General features: G+C 42.6%; 1 protein-coding gene and 1 long non-coding RNA gene across 2 annotated transcripts in view; both read right to left on the bottom strand.

The window, feature by feature from the left end:
• Positions 1–491: 491 nt before the first annotated feature.
• The window catches only part of LOC115156197 (striated muscle preferentially expressed protein kinase), a 125,116-nt gene continuing 102,231 nt past the window's right edge, over positions 492–23,376 (bottom strand). The window contains exons 20-38 of the mRNA XM_029703567.1: positions 23,062–23,119; positions 17,399–17,476; positions 17,038–17,210; positions 16,925–16,951; positions 16,505–16,657; positions 16,222–16,264; positions 14,792–14,860; positions 12,038–14,711; positions 11,421–11,576; positions 9,156–9,272; positions 8,842–9,009; positions 8,290–8,412; positions 7,232–7,396; positions 6,166–6,955; positions 5,405–5,644; positions 4,823–5,046; positions 4,259–4,334; positions 3,651–3,800; positions 492–3,336 (exon numbers count right to left, since the gene is read on the bottom strand). Of these exons, the coding sequence (XP_029559427.1) occupies positions 3,093–3,336; positions 3,651–3,800; positions 4,259–4,334; positions 4,823–5,046; positions 5,405–5,644; positions 6,166–6,955; positions 7,232–7,396; positions 8,290–8,412; positions 8,842–9,009; positions 9,156–9,272; positions 11,421–11,576; positions 12,038–14,711; positions 14,792–14,860; positions 16,222–16,264; positions 16,505–16,657; positions 16,925–16,951; positions 17,038–17,210; positions 17,399–17,476; positions 23,062–23,119 (5,728 nt within the window). The 3' untranslated portion in view covers positions 492–3,092. The remainder of the gene's footprint in view (positions 3,337–3,650; positions 3,801–4,258; positions 4,335–4,822; positions 5,047–5,404; positions 5,645–6,165; positions 6,956–7,231; positions 7,397–8,289; positions 8,413–8,841; positions 9,010–9,155; positions 9,273–11,420; positions 11,577–12,037; positions 14,712–14,791; positions 14,861–16,221; positions 16,265–16,504; positions 16,658–16,924; positions 16,952–17,037; positions 17,211–17,398; positions 17,477–23,061; positions 23,120–23,376) is intronic.
• Positions 19,985–21,041, bottom strand: LOC115156198 (uncharacterized). Its single transcript, XR_003868199.1, has 2 exons — positions 20,750–21,041; positions 19,985–20,288 (listed from the first exon to the last, which is right to left on the bottom strand). It is a non-coding gene; the product is annotated as an uncharacterized LOC115156198 (long non-coding RNA).

Below are 23,376 nucleotides of genomic sequence, written 5' to 3'. Positions count from 1 at the left end.
CAAAACTTATAATCGATTAACAAAATGTAAAAAAAAGTGAAACCTAACAGTTTCATAAATTAACATTTTCTTCATCTGCGTGGATGTGACATACATCTACACACATTTATTTTCTGAGTAAGTAACCATTTGGCAATATACCCAAAACAAAAATACAGTCTTTCTCCAAGCATCATCCTTATTTAAAAGTGAGGACCTGCATTATGAGTAACTGATGAGTAGTCTGCAATCATATGCATTCTTACAGTCAAAAGCTATGGTTACACATTGCATTAACATATGGTTGTCGTCATCCAATCAAGATGATCCAATCAATATCTGATCGAGATTTGTTACGCCTATACATAGGAATAAAATGTGTCTCATCTGCCCACAACGTTAATATTGTGACCAGATTCCCTGGTCCCGCCCTGTATGCAAATTAATACAACCTGCCTTGGACCTCCCCTTATGACACAAGCTGTTTCAATCAACAGAAAAAAGCACAAGTCTGTAGTCCTTTGTTTTATACTCTCATCATTACAACCTATGTTTGCTACCCAGTGATATAAGACATAATAGGCTACTGTCCCCATAACCTCGATCTGTCCACAGCCGTAGTAATAAATATTCAGAGAATCTCCCATCCCTGACAGTCACCACACAAACGAGCTAGTATCTGGATGTATGTACAAAATACAATTAATGCACAGTATAAATACAAATGACAGGCCCTAATGCACAGAGTAGAAACAGAAACATGTTAAGTTACGGAGTAACTACAAATTGCATCTCCGAATGGTGCATCGCATTTAACCAAACAGGTCTGGATATTTACGCATGGATGTTTACATGCGTTGTCTTTATATTAGTTGTAATCTTGTATTGTAAATAACCTTTAGTATAGGCCTAAACATTACCAAAGGAAAGAATGTGACATGCTGGGAGAACGATGGGGGTTTAGTTTTCTCCAAATCATTGATCAGTGATAATTCACTAATGAAACCTCTAATATGATAAGCTATAGCAAAACTAATGGTGAAATTATGAAAATGCATGGATAAAAGTGGCAATCGATAAAAAGTGCAAAGGTGCACACATGTAAAGCAAATACTATGGCTTTCTGAAGGGAATAAAGCGTCAATCTGAAAGTAGCCTTAAGAGTCCTTTGTATTTGTAGCCTACAGTATATTGTACAGTGGCCTCGTTCATGCTTACAGAAAGCTATGCACCTTTACGCATCAGTTTGGACATCTTCTGCACTGTATTCATAGATGGAAAATGCTCACAGATTCATAGAATAGAATCAAAAAGCATTTCATTATACCACTGTATTATTTTCATATCTGACATAGAAACTGAATTAGACTATTCACCACCCACCCACCATTTATTTTGGCTAGATCTACAGGTGGAAAATTAGGCCTACACATTATACCTTGCCATACTCTTGTCATGCACTGTGCTCTTCTGCAGCGACTCCATCATCCCTAACATCCCCAATACAGATGTAGTTCAATTTGATTTCTTCTATTACAGTCCTTGGAATTTCTGTCATTTTCAAATATAACATTTTGCACTGGCATTGGATGTGGGATTGGGATAACCCTTTTTCTCTCATTCGTGATGATATGTCTTCATAAATATCTTAATTTCTATATGCCCATTTTCGCTGGACCCGGTATTGGGATTGTGGCATCTGACCACAGTGCCAGTATAGGAACTTGGTTTCTAATGAAGACCATGATCTTAATTCAGCTGGCCAGTGTTATTTTTTTGAGAGGGCAGGACAACCGTGACGTTGCCCAAATGTATACGCTTTTGTTGTCAGGATTCGTTTACACTTCAAGGATATCCATACAAGATGCATCTTCGACTACCTCCAGAGGTAGTAAGGAAGACCTAATCACAATCAGATCACAATGTGTCTTTTGATGGTCTACAGCTGTTGATAAATGTGGGCACAATCAGAATGTGGACAAGATCAGGACCACAGATGCATGTTAGAACCAGGTATAAACGGGGCTAATGACATCCTGTTTAACTGTAGATTAAGCCACTCATCACCTCATCTGTTCCACTCATCACATGTTACAATCTCATTTATCAAAATGTTCAATCTGAACTCAAGTATGGGCACAGCATGACCCTTACACATTCTACCCTGTGACTCAAGACACCCTCAGTTACTGTGAATGTAAGGTACTGGAGATCTTGGCATCCTTTGTATACATATACTTGGTTTACACAAATCGTCTGCAATGTCCATTAATTTTGAGAACTATAGGAAAATTTACATTGTAATATATAATGACAAAGACTTGGTTAGCCAAATCAGAATGTCTTTAAGAATATTTTCAGGTCCTACTCCTTGATTTGGGTTGCGTTGATTAGTTGTTCACTGTTCTGGTAGATATTGCTAATCTTGTCTGAACCATTTTGCCTAATGTCATAAATAACCCAATGCTTTCTCAATGCATTTAAACCGACTCATGTTGTCAAGAACATTCTGATTATCAAAGATAGAACATGTCAACTGAGCATAATGGCGTACATACTGTAGTGCCCATAATCACGGGCCCAAGATGTTATCAGTAGTGTCGCTTTGTTCATAAAAACTAGCTGAGAAGAGACATCATCTCCACAAATTATATCATCCTAGGGAAAGATAAAATTACACATGTACTAGATGTTAAGAGAAGATATCTGGTTGATATACTTGGATACAAGAGGTTTAGATAAAACAATTACGAGCTTGTGAGTATTAAAAAGAGAGAGCAGAGGTTTGGAACTTTGAGCTGGCATCCAGCCCTTGAGAAACGTGTATCACACCATGAAATACACAAAGAACTATTCTGTTATTTTCTCATTACAAGAACATTCTCTGTAGGGACTCTATGGTGGAGGCAGAGAGGTTAATATCTCGAACCAGTGCTGGATTTTGTGATTTTATGTCCATTTGTCTGAAAAGCTAAACTCACAACTCATCTCACCAGGTTAGGGGGCCAAGGTGGTTGTTCAGGGCTCGATCCTAGGACCTGCCTCATATAGATTAGGCACCTCCTTTCATGCAACAGCTCCTGCCTTCATGCATTTGACATATGAAGCCGTGCTCACTGTGTGACCGGTGTCATGGGAGATGGGGGTATAGGGCTGGTGGGGGACTGGGGTGAGCTTTGGTTTGACCGAAGGAGGACCTTGTGCTTGGTGGCCACACCCGCCCGCAGCTTCTGCTGCTTGTCCAGGTAGTCCTTGAGGCGTGTGGTGGTAAAGGTGAGGGTTTGCCGCCGCAGCCGCATCAGGTAGGCGTCCTGGAGCCATGAGTTGTTGTAGCAGTCCTTGATAGAAGGACGGGCCCTGAAACAGAGGTCACTCCCAGGGTCAAGCAGCACTAACTCAAAATCACAAACTATCCCACAAGGGATTGATAATAAATGCGATACGACAAATCCTGCACTATCTATCAATGGCAGCAAAATATGTGTATAGATCAAGTTTGTAATTTTTTGGAGTGAGTAACATGCCATTGTGTTGAGAATGTAGTTGTCCCCCTACTTTATTGATATGTCAAAGAAAAATAAGAACTTGTCAATGTGGACAGTACATAATATAATTAACTGACCAATTCATCAAAAGAAAACGGCACTTAATTGGTATCAATTATCGCTTACCAAGGGTAACTACAGAAGACCTTTTTAAAAAATAGAGAGGCACTTTGAGACACGTTCTGGTAGAGTTTTCCCACATCAAACTTGGCTGCCAAGATTCTGGCTTCAGTCTCCTGTGGATCATTTTCCATGAAAGGCAACCTGCCGCTCAGCCTGAAAACATTTGAAATGGGTTTGAAATTGGTTTGACAGAGCACTTAAAATAAACAAATTAACACAGTCAATGATTGTGCAACTTGAAAACGATTGAAATGGGTTTAAATTGGTTTGACAGAGCACTTGCAATACACAAATTAACACAGTCAAAGATTAATGTGTAACAATTTGTGTTTTTAGACATTTAAATGCACTTTAAATAAAGTTTGATTTTATTAATGTAAAGCAGATGTCCAGCTGTAACACTGTGTAGATGGCCGCACTTTATTGTCAATTCCGTTTCAGCTCAGTCAACTCAGGAAATTAAGTGAAAATTTATTAATTAATTAAATAACACCCTTACAGAACTGTAAAAAGACAATTGACAGTCATGAACGGTATTTCAATGAACTGGGAATTGGCTTGAGTTCAAATGGGTTCAAATTGCATTGGCCCAAAGCCTTGCTCATACTCACATGATGAAGGTCAACACGCCCACACTCCAAATGTCAGCCGGAGGGCCCACCACATCCCCCTTCAACATCTCGGGAGCTTTAGGGAAAGGTTAGGAAAAAGAAAAAGGTTAGGGAAAGGTTAGGGAGATAACATCTGGGAATTCAGCTATAGGAGGACACATAAAGGGACACAATTAAGGTGTGTTTACATACCTGGTATTAACATATGATTAATTGATCAAGTATGATTAGATCATTATCTATTTATCGCTCTGTGCATCTATACATGGTATTATAAGCTGTCTCTTACTGTCTGTGTCGGCATTGTGCCACAGAGACAGAGCGGTTGACTACAGAACATTTGCTGCACAGAACACATTTTGATATGTTTGAAAATGTTCATATTTCCCAAGTTTACAAGTGTTCACCTTCAATAAATATTCTTATACATAAGGATTCCCTATTATAAATGTTTTATTGATAAGTTGAATCAGGTAGAGTATGTTAGTTATATGCTAAAATAAAAATGTTCAGCCCTTGTGTTTCAACCCTCAGGAATGGGTTTAGATAATCCTCATGACTTACACATATACTCCAGAGTTCCAACAGGAGGGCTGAACTGCTTGAGGAAGAGTGGATTAAAGGTCTGGGCGCTTCCAAAGTCTATGATCTTCACCATGTTCATGTATGTGATGATGATGTTCTCCGGCTTGATGTCTAAGTGCAGGATGCGGCGGTTGTGCAGGTAGTCCAAACCTTGCAGAACCTGAACGATGTAGCCCACCACGTCATCCTCTGAGTAGCGGAATCTGGGGGGACAACAAAGGATGAAAGGGTCAATTTAATTTCAATTTTGTCAATTGAGGAAGTTAACTGAAATTCCAAATTCCTGTAATTTGATTTGAATTGAATTTATTTTGGTAAAAAAATAATTCCACAAGATGTGCATTGCATTCTCAGAGGATAGCACTTCATTGAAACACTAATTTCCAAAGTGGTCCTCGATGGTAAATTGCTTTTCAATTGGAAAATTTGATGGAATTGACCCCAACCCTGACCCAGGAACACTATACAGAGCAAAAGCAATCATCACGTACAAAAATATATAACAGAAATATTCCATTTATTTCCATAAGTTGGTACACCTAAGGATTTGTGCTGTCTGACCTGTCGATAAGGCTGTAGATGAGCTCTTTCCCACTGCAGCACTCTGAGATGAGCACCAGATAGCGGGGCGTGATGTAGGCCTCGTGCAGAGCCATGATCTTATCGTGGTGGAGGGACTTGAGGATGTTGTACTCCTGCAGCACCGTTTGTTTGTTGCCTGCCTCGTAGGGCACGATCTTAGCCATGAACAGGTTGCCTGTGGCGTTCTCTCTACATTCTCGGATCACGCCGAAGCGGCCCCTTTAAGACAAACAAAGAGAAAATAATCTTGAGGTGACACTTTTATTAAAGCCTTCAGGTATTATGTTTTATAAGCTGTTATGAGTGTACAAACCTTTAAAATGTATTTTTAATAAGGCTTATAATATATGATGTCTCTCTAAATGTATCAACATTACAACTGACTCAATAGTCATTCTAACTGAATTATAGAAAGGTCAATTTTCAGGGTGATGCATAAAAAGAATCCAATAATTATAATAACAATAATATTATGGTAAGACAGTCTTGAGGGAAATGCTGTCTCTAAAATATGAAAGAAGTTGATGTCTTCACTGTTTCCTTCACAGTCATAACCCCATTCAATGTTATAACCCTGAAATTGCACAATATTGAATAGAAAACTAAAATCTATGCAGCTGTTTGCATGGGTTACTTTCTTGCATAGGTTACACAGTTCAATAAACCACTGTGGGAGCCTAATCCCTGAGCACATCACAGTGGGAGCATTGTGGACATTTCATTTTCTATGCTTCCTTTACCTGGCCTTCTCATCCATGAAGGTGTATGGTTTCTGGGGCACTCCCTGGCGCAGGGTGCTCTCACCAGGTCGTCCCCCCAAGGGCGTCCTGCATCCTGACGGCGTCATACGTCTGGGTGTAACCCCACCCTCCCCTACTGGACTCATGCTGGAAATTAGCATGACTGGGGATGAGATGGCGGGGATGGAGAGGAAGGGTGGGGTGACGCGTGGTGTGGCAGCCGGTATTGGTGCATACATGGGCACAGACAAAATGGGTTTACAGATGGCGGGTGGAGGGGCCACGAGTGGGGGCAGGGTCTTAATCATGGGTGAGACGATATTGACGGGACTCTGGGGTTTGGGGAGAACGATAGGGGGAGCGAGCTTGGTTATGATTGCTGGTTGAGATGGTGTAGGTTTCATGATGTTGATGTTGAGGGTCTTGGCTTTAGCCGGGGCTAGGGCGAGCTGAGCCGGAGGCGGGCTTTGGATCTCAGGGATGGCCAGGTGGGATGGGACCTCACCAATTATCATGGGGGCGGAAGCAGCGCCGGTTGGGGTCTGAGGGACTTTGGGTTTGGAATCAAAAGGTTTAGAGGCCGGGATAGAAGCAATAAGCTTGGCCGGTGGTACAGCAGAAGAGGAAGCGGAGGCAGACGGGGTCTGTCTGGATGGGGCAGAAGATGGGGCAGGGTGCACCCCTTTACTAGGCGCAGGCTTCAAGGAGGGGACCGTCATTGTTGACGTTTTGACCACTGGTGCTGCAGGGACTGTCTTCACAACGACTGATCCACTGCATTTTGTTGGCACTGTTGATTCAGAAAAACACAGTTTTTAGTGTCACTTTTTTCCCTCTCGTACAATGCTATAAAAAATACTTTGCTATTAAACCTTCATATTTGATGGAGAGAATAAGAGTTTACAGGAGTTTGTCAATCTCCAGGTTTCTCAAGCACATCAAAGTGTACATGTGTGCAAACATTTAAACCACAGGGAATGTATGACGGTAAACACTCAATGAACTTGAAGTGATATATTACTATTCATATTACTATTAGTTATTCATACTAGAAAGTAGTACATACCTGAAGCGTCCAGGCACTCTACCTCTGAGAGGTTACTGTAGGGTCCTTGGCCTGCCTTGTTCACACACGCCACTCTAAACCTGAAGACGCCCCCTCCTGGCAAGTCAATCACATTGTAGTAACAGTCAGCCACTCCTGTGGCCACGATGAGCCAGTTACTCTCAGCTGGGGGAGAAAGACCATAGACATATTTTTATGTGTTCATCTTAATATATAATTAAGAAAGACACATTTCAATCATTGTCAGAGAACAAGGCCATGGAAAGAAGTTAAATGAATCATTGGGGTAATACAACTGTGATGTCTGTCAGTGATTGAACAGAACAGCACTGCAATATTGCTTACGACCACAAGAGGGAAGTAGTGTGTTGGACTGCAGACATTTGGCGTATGTTTCTACTGCATTTGGACAGTATGGCTTTGAAATTATACTAACAAAGTAGTGTGTGTGGCTGATTCCCAAATCACCCCCTTCCCCCACCCCTCGGCTCTACATTTGCGAGTCCACGCTTACCTTACCTCCGCCATATGAAGAAGTGTCCCAAAGCTGAGACAGTGAAAATGATTGAGGGTGTAGGGGCTAATTAGACCGATAGCTACTTTAACCAAGCAAGCAAGGCTGCGGGCTCCAGAGGGAAATGGTATCCCAACACGCTCCGCAATAGAGTGGAGTTGGAGTTTGGAGTTTGCGCAATTTCATACAAAAGAATCGAGAGGCGTGCCTAATTACATGCCATGTGCATTGGTTTTTATCGGATTTCAAAGCTTGACACAACACCTCCCAAATTAAATGTTTAACTGTTACAGAGGTTTATATATTGTACATGTATATATTGTATATTGGAATGTGTTCATTTAAATTTCATGTTTGTTTTATTATTTGAATCTGGAACATAAATTGCATCACAAGTGTGTCCTGAAGTTGATGGGTCATTTATTGATCTCCTCGCCACTCTCTGAAAGTCTCCCTCTGAGTTTTTTCAGCAACACGTGACAACGGAGTGCCCACTGAGAGAGTTGGTAGGGGCGAGGGGGTGGTTTGGGACACCATGACTCACCCTCTGCTTTTCTCTCCAGAGAGTAGGTGCAGGGGGCCATACTATCTGAGGGCTTCCAGCAGACCAGGGCAGTGTTCTTATAGCACTGGGGAACTTCAGGAGTCCCAGGACGATTGGGTAAACCTATGAGGGCAGAAAGGTATTATCATCATTGCAACTCATTCCTATTCAATCCAAATCAATAAATGCGTTATACCTAATATATTGCCTTAGGTAAAGAAGATTTCCAATTGCGAGAGAGTTTGTGTAAAGATAGATTCATATCAAGTTGATGGTAATTCATTTGGTATCATTTTGTGAAGTAACAGAATTCAAAAGTAATTTTCGCTAATCTAGAGTAGGTTAGTTGCTGTGCTGGTCAAGGGGTCTATCCACACCTAAATAATAGAAAGGGAAACATTGTCATATAGAAAACCAACAAATAACCCTGAAATTATTTTTCTCTGTCTTTTTGTCTTTCTCCATCCCCCTCGCGCTCTCTCTCTCTCTCTCACAAACACAAACCCGATTCTCTCTGTCTTGCCCTCTCTGATGCGTGAGACTCTAACTCACGAGCGAGGGAGAGGATACAGGAGCTGGATACCGAAGCTAGAGAGTTGGTGGCCACACACTCATACAGCCCTGCATCCTTCTTGGTGGTTGTCATGATCATCAGCAGCTGTCTGCCATCAGGACAGGAGATAATGTTCATTCTGGCGTCAATCTGCAGAGGCTTCTTATCTGAGGAGGAAGAAAAAGGAACACTTTACTTAAGGCCAACAGGTATTATGCATTATGATGCAGTTATAATATATTGTAAGATGTGTTACACAAAGAGTGGAGGCTAGGGATGGATTTTACATGTAGCTCTTATAATAAGCTTTCACCTTTCATCCAGGAGATGTGTGGATGGGGGCTGCCAGCTGGGAGGCAGCTAAGGGTGATGGTATCTCCCTCCAGCAGGGCGTAGTCCCTCAACTTGATGTGGAACATGGGAAGGAAGTCTGGAGGAGAGACAAGTTGGGAATGTGATTAAGAATTAAGAAAAATGGGCATCATTTCAATCCATTTTAAGCAGTCTTTTTTAAGCAGGGCTTGTAAAAACAGTCCCATAACTAGCTATGACCTACAAAAAAAATATTTTGCTTGATATGTATTTCAGAGATTGCTAGCTAGTCTCTTTCAACAGCTGTGTGTATCAACATGCTGTTGAGATTGATAAGCAAATTTACATTAACAAGCTACTGTGCAGCATTCAGACCCCTTGACTTTTTCCACATCATTTTCCTCCCATCAATCTACACACAATACCCCATAATGACAAAGCTAAAGCTGTGTTTTATTTTTTTCTTATAATTTATATAAAATTAAAATTAAATGAAAATACATTTCACCGGATGTTGTCGACTAGTGTCCCGCTAGCTGGACGCCTATCCCTAATTTTAAAGCACGTTTGCCAGTGATTACAGCCTTGAGACTTCTTGGGTATGACGCTACAAGCTTGGCACACCTGTATTTGGGGAGTTTCTCAGATTCTTCACTGCAGATCCTCTCAAGCTCTGTCTGGTTGGATGGGGAGCATCGCTACACAGCTATTTTCAGGTCTCTCCAGAGATGTTCAATCGGGTTCAAGTCCTGGGCTCTGGCTGGGTCACTCAAAGACATTCAGAGACTTGTCTCGAAGCCACTCCTGCATTATCTTAGCTGTTGGAAGGTGAACCTTCGCCCCCAGTCTGAGGTCCTGAGCACTCTGGAGCAAGTTTTCATCAAGAATCTCTATAAACTTTGCTCCGTTCATCTTTGCCTCAATCCTGACTAGTCTCCCAGTCCCTGCCATTGAAAAACATTGCCACAGCATGATCCTGCCACCACCATGCTTCACCGTAGAGATGGTGCCAGGTTTCCTCCAGACGTGACGCTTGGCATTCAGGCCAAAGAGTTCAATCTTGGTTTCATAAGACCAGAGAATCTTGTTTCTCATGATCAAAGTCTTTAGGTTCCTTTTGGCAATCTCCAAGCGGGCTGTCATGTGCCTTTCACTGTGGAGTGGCTTCCATCTGGCATCTAGCTCTAGGAAGAGTCTTTGTGGTTTCAAACATCTTCCATTTAAGAATGATGGAGGCCACTGTTTTCTTGGGGTCCTTCAATGCTGCAGATATTTTTTGGTACCCTTCCCCAGATCTGTGCCTTGACACAATCCTGTCTTGGAGCTCTACAGACAATTCCTTCGACCTCATGGCTTGGTTTTTGCTCTGACATGTACTGTCAACTGTGGGACCTTAGACAGGTGTGTGCCTTTCCAAATCATGTCCAATCAATTGAACTTACCACAGGTGGACTCCAATCAAGTTGTAGAAACATCTCAAGGATGATCAACGGAAACAAAATGCACCCGAGCTCAATTTCGAGTCTCATTGCAAAGGGTCTGAATACTTGTGTAACTAAGGTATTTCTGTTTTTTGTTTTTTATACATTTGCAAACATTTCTAAAAACCTGTTTTCGCTTTGTTGAGGAAATTGTTTTATTTAATAAATTTTAGTATAAGGCTGTAATTTAACAAAATGTGAAAAAAGTCAAGGGGTCTGAAAACTTTCCGAAGGCACTGTATATACAGTCTTGAACAAATGCAGCTAGCTTGGTTATCTAACTGTGACTGATTTAACATTAGCTAATCTGGTATTGTAGCAGTTATTCTCTACGCCTCCAAATTCAATTTGTAGAAGGGAGGACTATGGCTTATTAGCTGACTTGATGGCTGGATAATGTTGCTACAACTAGCCAGATGAGCTTATATTAACCATACTCAGGGGGAGAAGTTCAGTGGTGTTGCTGCTTGCTTGGGCCAATGCAATACTGCAGAAATCAGGAAAGTTCAAATCAAATAAATTGCACTACATAATCAATGTCAGACACTTAGGGATGACTTTGTCTTGATATTTAACATATGCTAATTTGGGGGACATTAACAGGCATTGTTTTTTTGGACAAAATTGCTAATGTTAGCATTTAGTGACAGCAGCCAGGTAAATCATCACCATGGATTGCTGTTTCTCCTTGTCCACTGACTGGTGACTGCTTACAGGGTAAGGAAACCAATACTAAATATTGTAATTTGGATGAATTGTAAGAAATTAAGGGCTTTAAGGATTACCAGATGCCAGTCTGGAGTACAAGCGGGAGCTTAGGGAGTCATTCTCTCTGGCAATAGCCGTGGGGATCTGAGACTCCGATAACATCTTGCCCTTCTTGCTAGCCCTGGTTAGGCCCCAACGATCCCATCGGGACCTCCTTCCTCCCTCTGCCCCTGCTGGAGGGAACAAATATAACTCAAACTGAAATCAACAGAAATAGTAACGAAGAAAAAAGGTGAGGTTAGCACACAAAGTGAAGCCTCTATTCGAAGATTGTTATTTTTTTCTTGTATGGCATCTCAGTATGTAAGAACAAAGGTTTGCTTGAGGAAGGGCGTGGGAAGGTTTGCATAAATGTAAAAAAAAAAAAGTGTTTTGATTCTTCTTACATGTACCAGTTCTTAAATGAACCTGCATTCTTAAAATTGGATTCAAGCACCACATAATAGTGACATTGTGTCTGTGCAGTGAAAATGCACCTTTTCGTTGTTAAAGTTACATTTAGTCTAATTCTGCTCAGTAATCATCTTGAAATGAACACATATGACCTTTTCAGGTGCAGGGGGAACATGTTAATTCAAAATAAATGTTATTTCTATATTTGATTGAACATTTTCAAGGAGAAGAAGTCTCATACCCTTGGATGCTCTCTCCGACTTGATGCTGAACATAGATTCCATGGACTCTGAGGAGGCTCCGGTGCCTGACTGAGAAGCCAACTGGTTTTGAGGGATACCAGATCCAGCCATATTCTTTAGGCTACGTCCCTCAGAAGTCGACCTGTGCAGAATGGAGAACGGGGGTGTCTTCTTGCTCTCTGGCTTGTTGGATTCCCTCTCCTCGGACGCTATCCTTCTCTCCTCCGAGGCGCTGCGGATCCTCATGGATATCCTGGACACCGTCGACTCGATCTTCCTACGCATGGCCATAACAGGTGACTCATTGGGCTTTTCCGGCTCCTTGTCCTCCTGCTTCGCCTCGGCTTCTATTCCCCCATCCATCCTCATCATCTCCATCTCCTTCCTCTCCTGGGAATGGGATCCTCTTCGGCCGCGGAGAACCCAGGAGAGCCGGTGCCTGGGAGTCACTGGTTCTTCCTCCTTGGGCTTTTCTTCCTTGCGTTCAGTTGACGGAGTCCTCTTGAGATGCATGGAAAGCCTTCTCATAAAGCCTTCGTCCTTCTGGGCCTCGCGGAGATCCTGCACCGACTTGGACTTCTCCTCCAGTCTCCTGGAGACAAACACCAACGGCGCTCCAATGGGCCCAGGGCGGTATACATCTTCACCTGACTTGGCAGAGTCCAAAGAGGCCACTGGTTTATCCTCAGTCTTTGACCAGTTGAGAAGCTGCAGGCCTCGCGTTAGAGAATACTCACGCTTTTTGAAGTGGGCCTCAAATACTTCCTCAGAGGCAATGTCGTGGAGGTTTTGTCCCACTGGCGAGAGATCACACTGGGGTGTAGGGCATGGGGAAACCTTGGGTGGACTCGGTTCCTTGGGCTCGCGGGATGCCACCCTTGAATAGACTGCAGAGTGTTCCACTGGTATGGATAGCAGAGTGACTGGCTTTGTTGGGCAAGGGACAGATGTAGGTGTGTTTATAAATGTTGGTGCTAGAAATGGGGCTTGCACAGGGACTGGAACAACCACAGGGTTGGAGTCTGCTAACAGGGGGCTAACTAGGGGCTGAAGCAAGGGGACCATGATGGTCTGCATTATGCTAGCGTAGGCAGAGGTCCTACCATCTGGGAGCACAGTTAGGGCAGGTGGAGAGGGAGTCACAACATTTGCTGGTGCCCTTGAAGATGCTGGTGCTAGCGTGACCCTATTAGAACTTGTAGTAATGACCATCTCAGAAGACTTCACTTGTGCCTTCAGTTCCTTTTCTACTTTTTTTACTTCTTTTTGTACTTCTTTGTGTACTTCTTCAACTTCCCTAGCTTTTTCTTCAACAACAGGAACAGTCTCATTTTTCTCAATCTCTTCTTTATCTTTCTTCATTTGTTCCTCTAATGTAAGAACCCTCACAGGAGGGCTATACTCCCTCCAAGGAGGGATAGGCTCCCTCAGAGCCATGTACTCTGGTTGCATCATCGTTTTTTCACAAATAGACTTCTCAGTCTTAATCTCCTTGTCTATTGATGAGTCCTCTTCCTCCATCTTAGTTTTTGTCTCCTGTTCCCTAGGCACTGGGCTTGGTGTGGGAAGTTTAGGGGTAGGTTCCCTGGGAGTCACGGGGCAGGAGTAATTTTTGAATGGCTCAGTGAGAGCAGACATGGATATGGCCTCCTTGAGCCTTCGCTCCTCTATCTGAGCCAGCGGGATTTCCAGTGGTGCCCCGGTGCGTCGGTGCAGGGGAACGGGCTCTTCATCATCTCCTTGACTGAAGGAGGCACTCTTGCGAAGGAATTTGGGTTTGAGCACGTCCTCTCTGGGGTCGTCGCTGGAGACTGCCTTGGTTAACGGAGGAACCCATAAGCGGATAGTGCGCGAGTAGTGCTCCAGCAACGACGACCGCTGCTTTCCATCATCCATACCCAGTGTCTCCAGCAGGGGTCCTCGCAGGCCGCTCATCTTCTTGTCCACGGAGCCACCTCGGAGCAACCTCTGCCTCATCAGCTCCAGTTTGTGAGCATAGTCCTCTTGACTCAGAGGACCTGGACTCACGCTCCTCCTAGGCAACTCCATGGATACCGACTTTTTGAGGACTCGTCTGCCTTTCTCAGTGATTTCGTCGTCTGCTGTATCTTCTGTAACGATGTGGAGTAGCAGCGCGCTGTCAGCAGAGCCCCCTCTATGCAGCTGCCCCCTTCTGGGTCCTCCCTCTGGCTTGTCCAACTCCAAGCTCGAGCCTCTGCACAAGGGCCTTCTTGCCTTCTCAGATACTTGTGCCAACTCTGCCAACTCCTCATCCGAAGACCCCTTGTCATTTTCTTGCGTCAACCTTTTCCTGGCGCGCCCCCTACCTGTGGAATCTCCAGCCTCTTTCTCTTTCCCCATGGATTCACACTCCATCGCCTCTTGGCCATGGGTGACTGCTGACCCTGAACTTTCAATAGTGCCGTTTGACCGGCTTGTGCCTTCCTGGATCTCGTTTAGAGACATTCTTGATCCGGAGAACTCCATACTGAGTGGCATTGGAATGAAGGGCAGCTTGTCAATATCTTCGTCGGAGTCAGAGGACGATGACGGTGGGGGTGAGCCCTCTTTGAGGTGTCTGGGAACAGCGATAGAGATGTGGCTGGATGAGTCATTCAGCAACTCAGTGATGGACCTCATGACCATTTTGGATTTGTAGCTGATAAGGGACCGCTGCAAAAGATGGACATCACCAAATATAAGATGTAAGCAGATACAATTCAATTTAAAAAAAATACGCTTTGATGACAGACCTGCCACTTTCGGCGAGCCACAAACTTCTTGAGGGTCTCTGTGCTTATTGCCTTCCCCTTGGTAAGGGTCTGTATGAAAAAAAATTGATTAGCATGTGTAATTTTGAAATTGCTCAATATCTTACCAAATTACACTACATGACCAAAGGTATGTGGACACCTGCTCGTCTAACAACTCATTCCAAAATCATGGGCATTAATATGAAGTTGGTCATCCCTTTGCTGCTATAACAGCCTCCACTCCTCTAGGAAGGCTGTCCACTAGATGTTGGAACATTGCTGTGGGGACTTGCTTCCATTCGGCCACAAAAGCATTAGTGCGGTTTGGCACTGATATTGGCCGATTAGGCCAGGCTCATAGTCGGCGTTCCAATTCATCCCAAAGGTGTTCGATGGGGATAAGGTCAGGGCTCTGTGCAGGCCAGTCAAGTTCTTTCACACCGATCTCGGAAAACCATTTCTGCTTGGACATCGCTTTGTGCATGGGGGGCATTGTCATGCTGAAACAAAAAAGGGCCTTACCCAAACTGTTGCCACAAAGTTGGAAGCACAGAATCATCTAGAATGTTATTATATGCTGTAGCATTAAGTTTTCCCTTTACTGGAACTAAGGGGCCTAGTCCGAAACATGAAAAACAGCCCCAGACCATTATTCCTCCTCCGCCAAACTTTACAGTTGGCACTATGCATTGGGGCAGGTAGCGTTCTCCTGGCATCCACCAAACCCAGATTCATCCGTCGGATGATGGTGAAGTGTGATTCATCACTCCAGAGAACGCAGAGAACGTTTCCACTGCTCCAGAGTCCAATGGTGGCGAGCTTTACACCACTCCAGCAGACCCTTGGCGTTGCGCATGGTAATCTTAGACTTGTCTGAGGCTGCTCTGCCATGGAAACCCATTTCATGAAGCTCCCGACAAACAGTTATTGTGCTAACTTTGCTTCCAGAGGCAGTTTGGAACTCGGTAGTGTGTGTTGAAACTGAGGAAAGACAGCAGCCTGCGGCCCCATTCTGTGAGCTTGTGTGGCCTACCACTTCGCGGCTGAGCCGTTGTTGCTCCTAGACGTTTCCACTTCACAATAACAGCACTTACAGTTGACCGGGGCAGCTCTAGCAGATCAGGAATTTTACAATCTGACTTGTTAGAAAGTTGGCATCCTATGACGGTGCCACATTGAAAGCCACTGAGCTCTTCAGTAAGGCCATTCTACTACCAATGTTTGTCTATGGAGATTGCATGGCTGTGTGCTCAATTTTATACACCTGTCAGCAAGGGGTGTGGCTGAAATAGTCGAATCCACTAATTTGAAGGGATGTCCACATACTTTTGTATATATTGTGTATATGATGATGCATCTCAAGTCAGAACAGGGCCCTGAAGCAATTGTGTCTTGTGCATCACATATGAGTCAAAGTTTACATGTCTCACCTTGAACCATGGATGACGGAGACCCTCTTCTGTATCAGGCCTCCTAAAGGGATGGCATGATTCCATTTTACATTTGATTTCTAGTGAGGGTGAAGAAGCCCACAAATGTATAAGAACTAAAGAGACGTGAATCTAGAAGGGACACATCCTATCTTGACAACTGCAACTCATATTGTCTTGAACATGTATTCAATCAAACGCATGATTTACCTGAAATTTGAACTAGCACATGGACATCTCAAGTTTTGGCCTGAACATGTTAAAATCTATAGTTGCCACTCACAGTCTGTCTGTCACCAGCAGTTTGATGATGAATCCCTTGGCTTCTCGGCACAGGTCAGCGAACATGCTCTCCTCAAAGGCCACATTGTAGTTCCTGATGTTGAGCACGGATCTGTGGTCATTCTCTCCAGCAAACGGAGACACTCCAGTCAGGCTGAAATGCAGAGACACCTGTGAACTTCTCTTCCTCTCACTAATTGTTCACTGATTTCTAGAGCCACGTTCCAATATTATTGCAGTTCGATGGCATGTTTGATAGGGTCTCTCTCATAGCAACACAAATAGGAATCAACAGCTACATATGTGGTGTTAATTTATCCATTGACTTGTAAAGTGTGCATATGCATAAATCCATGCTTAAATTGTAATTAATAATCTTATGGATCACACCAAATTTAAGACAAATTTCACGTGTACCTACCACAGATATGTAATTACTCCAATCGGCCTGGAAGAAAAAGCAGAGAATTAGAGAGGATCCATTTGTAATATGTATCAAGTTTTTAACACTTTCATGGCCTTCAGCATTTTTACCAGATGTCAGTTGCCTTGGACACAGGAGTTTGGTTGACAATTTCTGGGGCAACAAATTCTGGTGTGCCGTATTTGCAGTACTGAGCCTCGTCGGGTGTGAGCTCTATGGCGTTTCCGAAATCACAGATGCGGATTTGATCACCATGGTGGTCTGCCATGAGGATGTTATCAGGCTATGGGGAAACCCAAAGATGAGGTCAGAGTCCAGAATAAAGATCATCATATTGACAAATTACTGCATTCAGGGGTACATATTCCTTGTCTAAACGCACACCTGCAATAGAAGAAAAAAAACAGTACTAACCAGAATCCCTCTGGTGAGATATCTTTAAAACTCTCTTTTAAGTGAAGACGTGTTTACCTTGATATCCAGATGGATGATATTTTGATGGTGAAGGTAGTCCACACCCTCTAGCAACTGTCTCATGCAGGAGCGGATCTGCAGGTATACCAAGCATAGGTACAGTCAGGTCCATAAATATTTGGACATTGACCAAGTTATTATTTTAGCTGTCTACCACAGCATATTGGAGTTGAAATTAAATAATGAATATGAGCTAAAAGTGCATACTTTCAGCTTTAGTTTTAGGGTATTTACATCCAAATCGGATGAACAGTGTAGGAATTACAACACTTTTTTTTTATAACTGATCCCCCCCTTTTTAAGGTACCTGTCACGCCCTGACCATAGAGATCCTTATTATTCTCTATGTTTGGTTAGGTCAGGGTGTGACTCAGGTGGGGAAGTCTATGTTTTTTGTTTCTTTGTTTTTGGGCCAGTGTGGTTCCCAATGAGAGGCAGCTGTCTATCGTTGTCTCTGATTGGGAATCATACTTAGGCAGCCTGTTTTCCACCTGTGTTTGTGGGAGTTGTTTTCTGTTTAGCACCTGAGCCTGACAGAACTGTGCGCTTTTTTAAAAATTATTATTTCTTTCTTTCTTTTTTCTCCCACCGTTGGTTATTTTGTTTGAGTGTGATGTGAAATAAATCACGAACACTTACCACGCTGTGCCTTGGTCCACTTCTTACGACGAGCGTTACAGTACCAAAAGTAATTGTACAATTGGCTGCTCAGCTGTTCCATGGCCAGGTGTGTGTTATTCCCTCATTAGTTAATTTACAAGTAAGCAGATTAAAGGTCTAGAGTTGATTTCAAGTGTGGCATTTGCATTTGGAATCGGTTGCTGTTAACCCTTGGTTGCTGTTAACCCTCAATATGAAGTCCAAAGAGCTGTCACTGCAAGTGAAGCAAGCCATCATTAGGCTGACAAATCAAAACAAACCCATCAGAGAGATAGCAAAAACATTAGGTGTGGCCAAATCAACTATTTGGTACATTCCTAAAAAGAAAGAACACACTGACAGAAGAACTCTTTCCCTGGTGAAGAAAAACCCCTCCACAACAGTTGGCCAGATCAAGAACACCCTCCAGGCGATAGGCGTCTCTGTGTCAAAGTCAACAATCAAGAGAATAATTCACCAGAATAAATATAAAGGGTTTACCACAAGATTTAAACCATTGGTAAGCCTCAAAAACAGGAAGACCAGATTAGAGTTAGCCACAAAACATCTTAGAAAGCCTGTAGAGTTCTGGAACAACATCCTATGGACAGATGAGACAAAGATCAACTTGTACTTGGATATATTGCTATGGCGTGGGCATGTATGGCTGCCAATGGAACTGGTTCCCTTATATTTATTGATGATGTGACTGCTGACAAAAACATCCGGATTAATTCTGAAGTGTTAAGGGCTATATTATCTGCTCAGATTCAGCCAAATGCTTCAAAACTCATTGGACGGTGCTTCACAGTGCAAATGTACAATGACCCAAAGCATACTGCGAAAGCAACCCAATACTTTTTTAAGGCAAAGAAGTGGAATGTTCTGCAATGGCCAAGTCAGTCACCTGAACTGAATCCAATTGAGCATGTATTTTACTTGTTGAAGGCAGAATGGCCCAAGAACAAGCAGGAACTGAAGACAGCTGCAGTAAAGTCCTGGCAGAGCATCACCAGGGAAGAAATCCAGGATCTGGTGATGTCTATGGGTTCCAGACTTCAGACAGTCATTGACTGCAAATATTTGCAAAAAAGTATTAAAACACACAATTTAATTTATGATTATGTTAGTTGTCCAATTACTTTAGAGCCCCTAAAATTGGGGGGCTATGTATAAAAATTGTAATTCCTACATGGTTCATACAATCATTTTGAGAAAACCCTTAAATTAAAGATGGATGTCCACACTTAAAACACATCTTGATTGTTTCTTTTCAAATCCATTGTGGTGGCGTACAGAGCCAAGATGATGCAAATTGTGTCACATTCCACTTATGGACCTGACTGTATTAGTCATTACTCTATGGTACATGTTATAAAGATACTATGGGAGACACAAATTCTTATACAATAAGAGACACGGGGTGGTTTGGTCATATCAAGTTTTACCCAAGGTCACATTTACTCGTGTAAAAGTGTGTGGATTTACTTGGTTTTCATTGTCTGCTTAGAGAATAATTCTAGGGGCCAGGTTGGTTGCTACAGGCAAGAGTTCAATGATCTTTCACTAGAGGTCACTGTTTCTCATGACCCCATAATGAAGTCCCTTACCGAAAAAAAAGAAATATTCTGTCAAACAGTTGTGTCAAATCTTTGGGCAATTTGTCGCAAGCTCATATTTTCGCAGGCAAATACATTTTGTGGCAAACTGTTGAGGCAAATATGTGGCGACTTGTGAAGTTCTGGCAAAAAAATCTGGGAAACGTGTGGCAAACGTTCTACTGTTTGCTGCATATTTGCTGCAAACTCATTATGAATATGCAATGTAATATAACTTTAAACTAACTTTTCACAGAGAAAACTCAACATATTAAATATTCAATGTATTCAATGTCTTAAGAGAAAAAATATCAGCATGCTAATGAAAAAAAGAGCAAAGACTGAATATTTCACAAATAGTTTTAATCTTCTTATGTAGCTACAACATTTATATGAGAGAAATGTGAAACTACAGGGATGTTGACCATAGGATGTTTAAAAGGGCAACTACAGAATTTACTTGAGCCAAGCGATAACTGAGCAATGAGCTTTCAACCAATGGATGTTTAAAAGAGAATTAACAAAATTGAAATAATTTAAAATAACAAAACCAAAATCAAACCCAGTTCAGAACCATTGCCTTTTTGAGTGAACTTTGGAGCTGGCGGCCCTGTGGAAGTCCTTTGTCCAAAGCTTGTTGAATGCATGCACTGAAACAATCAGAAAACACAAAACAAAAACAACATTAGGATACTGAAAGCAATTACTGAAAACATTTTCTGTTTTTAAATGGTAGGCTTTGGAAAAATGGGGTCAGCTGTTGCAAAGTTGCCTTGATGTTGCTATGCTTCTCATTAAAACTGGCATTCTCTATATTTATCAGCAAGGAAACAATGTTTCTGCCTTGTATAAATGCTATATAAACAAGCAATTTAGCTAGAATAAACTGGAATTTAGGCCTTTTAAATCTACCAGAGTATAAAATATTGGCACAATTGATTCAAACGAATCATCTAATTATGATATTAAATCTAGACCGTTGTCTACTATTTATCTCTTCTTCCTGACTCAGGTGTATAAAGATTGGGTGGAAGAAAAGCAACATAAAATTGAGTTGTGCCTAATATGGCAATTTGTATTATTGTTCCAAAATGAAGTATTGTTAACTTACATCTCAAAGCCAGGCATGCAAGAAGCCTTGACCTGCTGCACATATATTTATCTGTCCCCAGTTTGATTGAAGGACTCAATCTGTATTTTTGCCTTGTAACTGATTGCTTCTAGAAAGAAAGAGGTAACGGACAACACATGATCAAGATGAGCTAGCTACTTGTTTGAAGAAATGAAAGATCTAATTGTTACAAAGAATGAATGTATGGGCTACATTTATGAGAATAATATATGCATTTATCTTTGTGGGCTATACTCGAACTTGTCTCAGGATGGTAAATTGGTCGATGAAGATATCCCTCTAGTGGTGTGGGGGCTGGTGGGTGGGGTTATATCCTGCCTGTTTGGCCCTGTCCGGGGTATCGTCGGATGGGGCCACACCCCTCCTGTCTCAGCCTCCAGTATTTATGCTGCAGTAGTTTATGTGTCGGGGGGCTAGGGTCAGTCTGCTATATCTGGAGTATTTCTCCTGTCTTATCCAGTGTCCTGTGTGAATTTAAGTATTCTTTATTTTTCTCACTCTCTCACTCTCACTCTCACACTCTCTCTCTCTCTCCCTCTCTCTCTCTCTCTCTCTCTCTCTCACACTCTCTCTCTCTCTCTCACACTCTCTCTCTCTCACACTCTCTCTCTCTCTCTGTCTCACACTCTCTCTCTCTCTCTGTCTCACACTCTCTCTCTGTCTCACACTCTCTCACACTCTCTCTCTCTCTCTCTGTCTCACACTCTCTCTCTGTCTCACACTCTCTCACACTCTCTCTCTCACACACACTCTCACTCTCTCTCTCTTACTCTCTCTCTCACTTTCTCACTCTCTCACTTTCACTTTCTCACTCTCTCACTCTCTCAGAGGACCTGAGCCCTAGGACCTGAGCCCTCTCTCAGAGGACCTGAGCCCTAGGACCATCAGGCCAGGACTACCTGGCCTGATGACTGCTTGCTGTCCCCAGTCCACGTGGCCGTGCTGCTGCTCCAGTTTCAACTGTTCTGCCTGCGGCTATGGAACCCTGACCTGTTCACCGGACGTGCTACCTGTCTCAGACCTGCTGTTTTCAACTCTCTAGAGACAGCAGGAGCGATAGAGATACTCTGAATGATCGGTTATGAAAAGCCAACTGACATTTACTCCTGAGGTGCTGACCTGTTGCACCGCCGACATCCACTGTGATTATTATTATTTGACCCTGCTGGTCATCTATGAACATTTGAACATCTTGGCCAAGTGCTGTTATAATCTCCACCCAGCACAGTCAGAAGAGGACTGGCCACCCCTCATAGCCTGGTTCCTCTCTAGGTTTCTTCCTAGGTTCTGGCCTTTCTAGGGAGTTTTTTCCTAGTCACCGTGCTTCTACACCTTCATTGCTTGCTGTTTGGGGCTGGGTTTCTGTACAGCACTTTGAGATATCAGCTGATGTAAGAAGGGCTTTATGAATAAATTTGATTTACTTACCTTATCAAGCTTGAACACAATAGTGATTTATCACTCAAAAAAATGTCATGAGTGAGTACACCACAAACATCTTTTCAGCGTGTTGATGCATCCTCTTCCCAATTCCGTGTCTTTCAACATCATGGGTAAGGGAAGGGTATCCATCTGCAAAACAAAATTTTTGCTTTGATGTCAAGTCAGCTCATGTTGTTGCAACCTTAGCTAGCTGTGTCAGGTAAGAAAGACAGAAACGTATTCACCCAAAAATGGTGTTTGGACAAATAATTAGTTAGCTAGCTAGTTATTACATCAATTGTGCAAAAGTATGATAGCTAACCTTAGCTGACAGAGTGAAACTGATATAGCAACAAAATGTGTTTCACTCTATTCCATAAAACATGACATTGCTAACAAGGCATAATTTTTTTAACACCATTTTGAAGTTAACTAGGAAGTTTAATTAATAAGTTAGACACTTACCAGACAACTTTGGTAGGTAGCTAGCTGGAAAATGTGTTTTGCATTTTCTAAGTGATTTTTCTTCTCCCCAAGACTGGTTGTCAACAGTTACTTGTCTTGGAACTCACGTGTACCCAGAAAAGGCTTCTGGTAAACTGTTTGCCACAGGTTTGCCACAGATTCAAATATAATTATGAGATCATTATTTACTATAATACATCTCTGGCAAACTTTTTGCCACTAGTGGAAATAAATATGATTGTTGCCGCAGATTCACCATTAGTGACAAACATTTGCAAACTACTGGCAACATTTTGTAGCACACTATTTACTTTTCAGCAAATTTGCCACAAACTTGCGGGAAGTGCCGCAACAAATTATTTTTTTGTAAGGAGTGTCCTCCAAGCACACAGTAACCAACTCACATCTGACTCCATTACTGTAGATTTCTTTGTTAACCTCTCCAGCAACTCCTCATTGCATCTTGACGCATTGATCAAGGAGAAATACATTTCTGACACTGAAAATACTTCATAATTATGGCATGAGATGAATGAGGGACAAAAATAGTCCAACATAGGAACTTTATGTTTATTACTGTCACCATGTGATTGTGTGTGTGTGTGTGTGTGTGTGTGTGTGTGTGTGTGTGTGTGTGTGTGTGTGTGTGTGTGTGTGTGTGTGTGTGTGTGTGTGTGTGTGTGGCCGGCGCGCCTTTGTGTGTGAATGCAAGAGCGTAT

The sequence above is a fragment of the Salmo trutta genome, chromosome 20 (assembly GCF_901001165.1).
Source record: "Salmo trutta chromosome 20, fSalTru1.1, whole genome shotgun sequence".
Lineage (NCBI taxonomy): Eukaryota > Metazoa > Chordata > Actinopteri > Salmoniformes > Salmonidae > Salmo > Salmo trutta.
The sequence above is the reverse complement of the archived record's forward strand: the minus strand, read 5'-3'. Positions and strand labels throughout refer to the sequence as shown.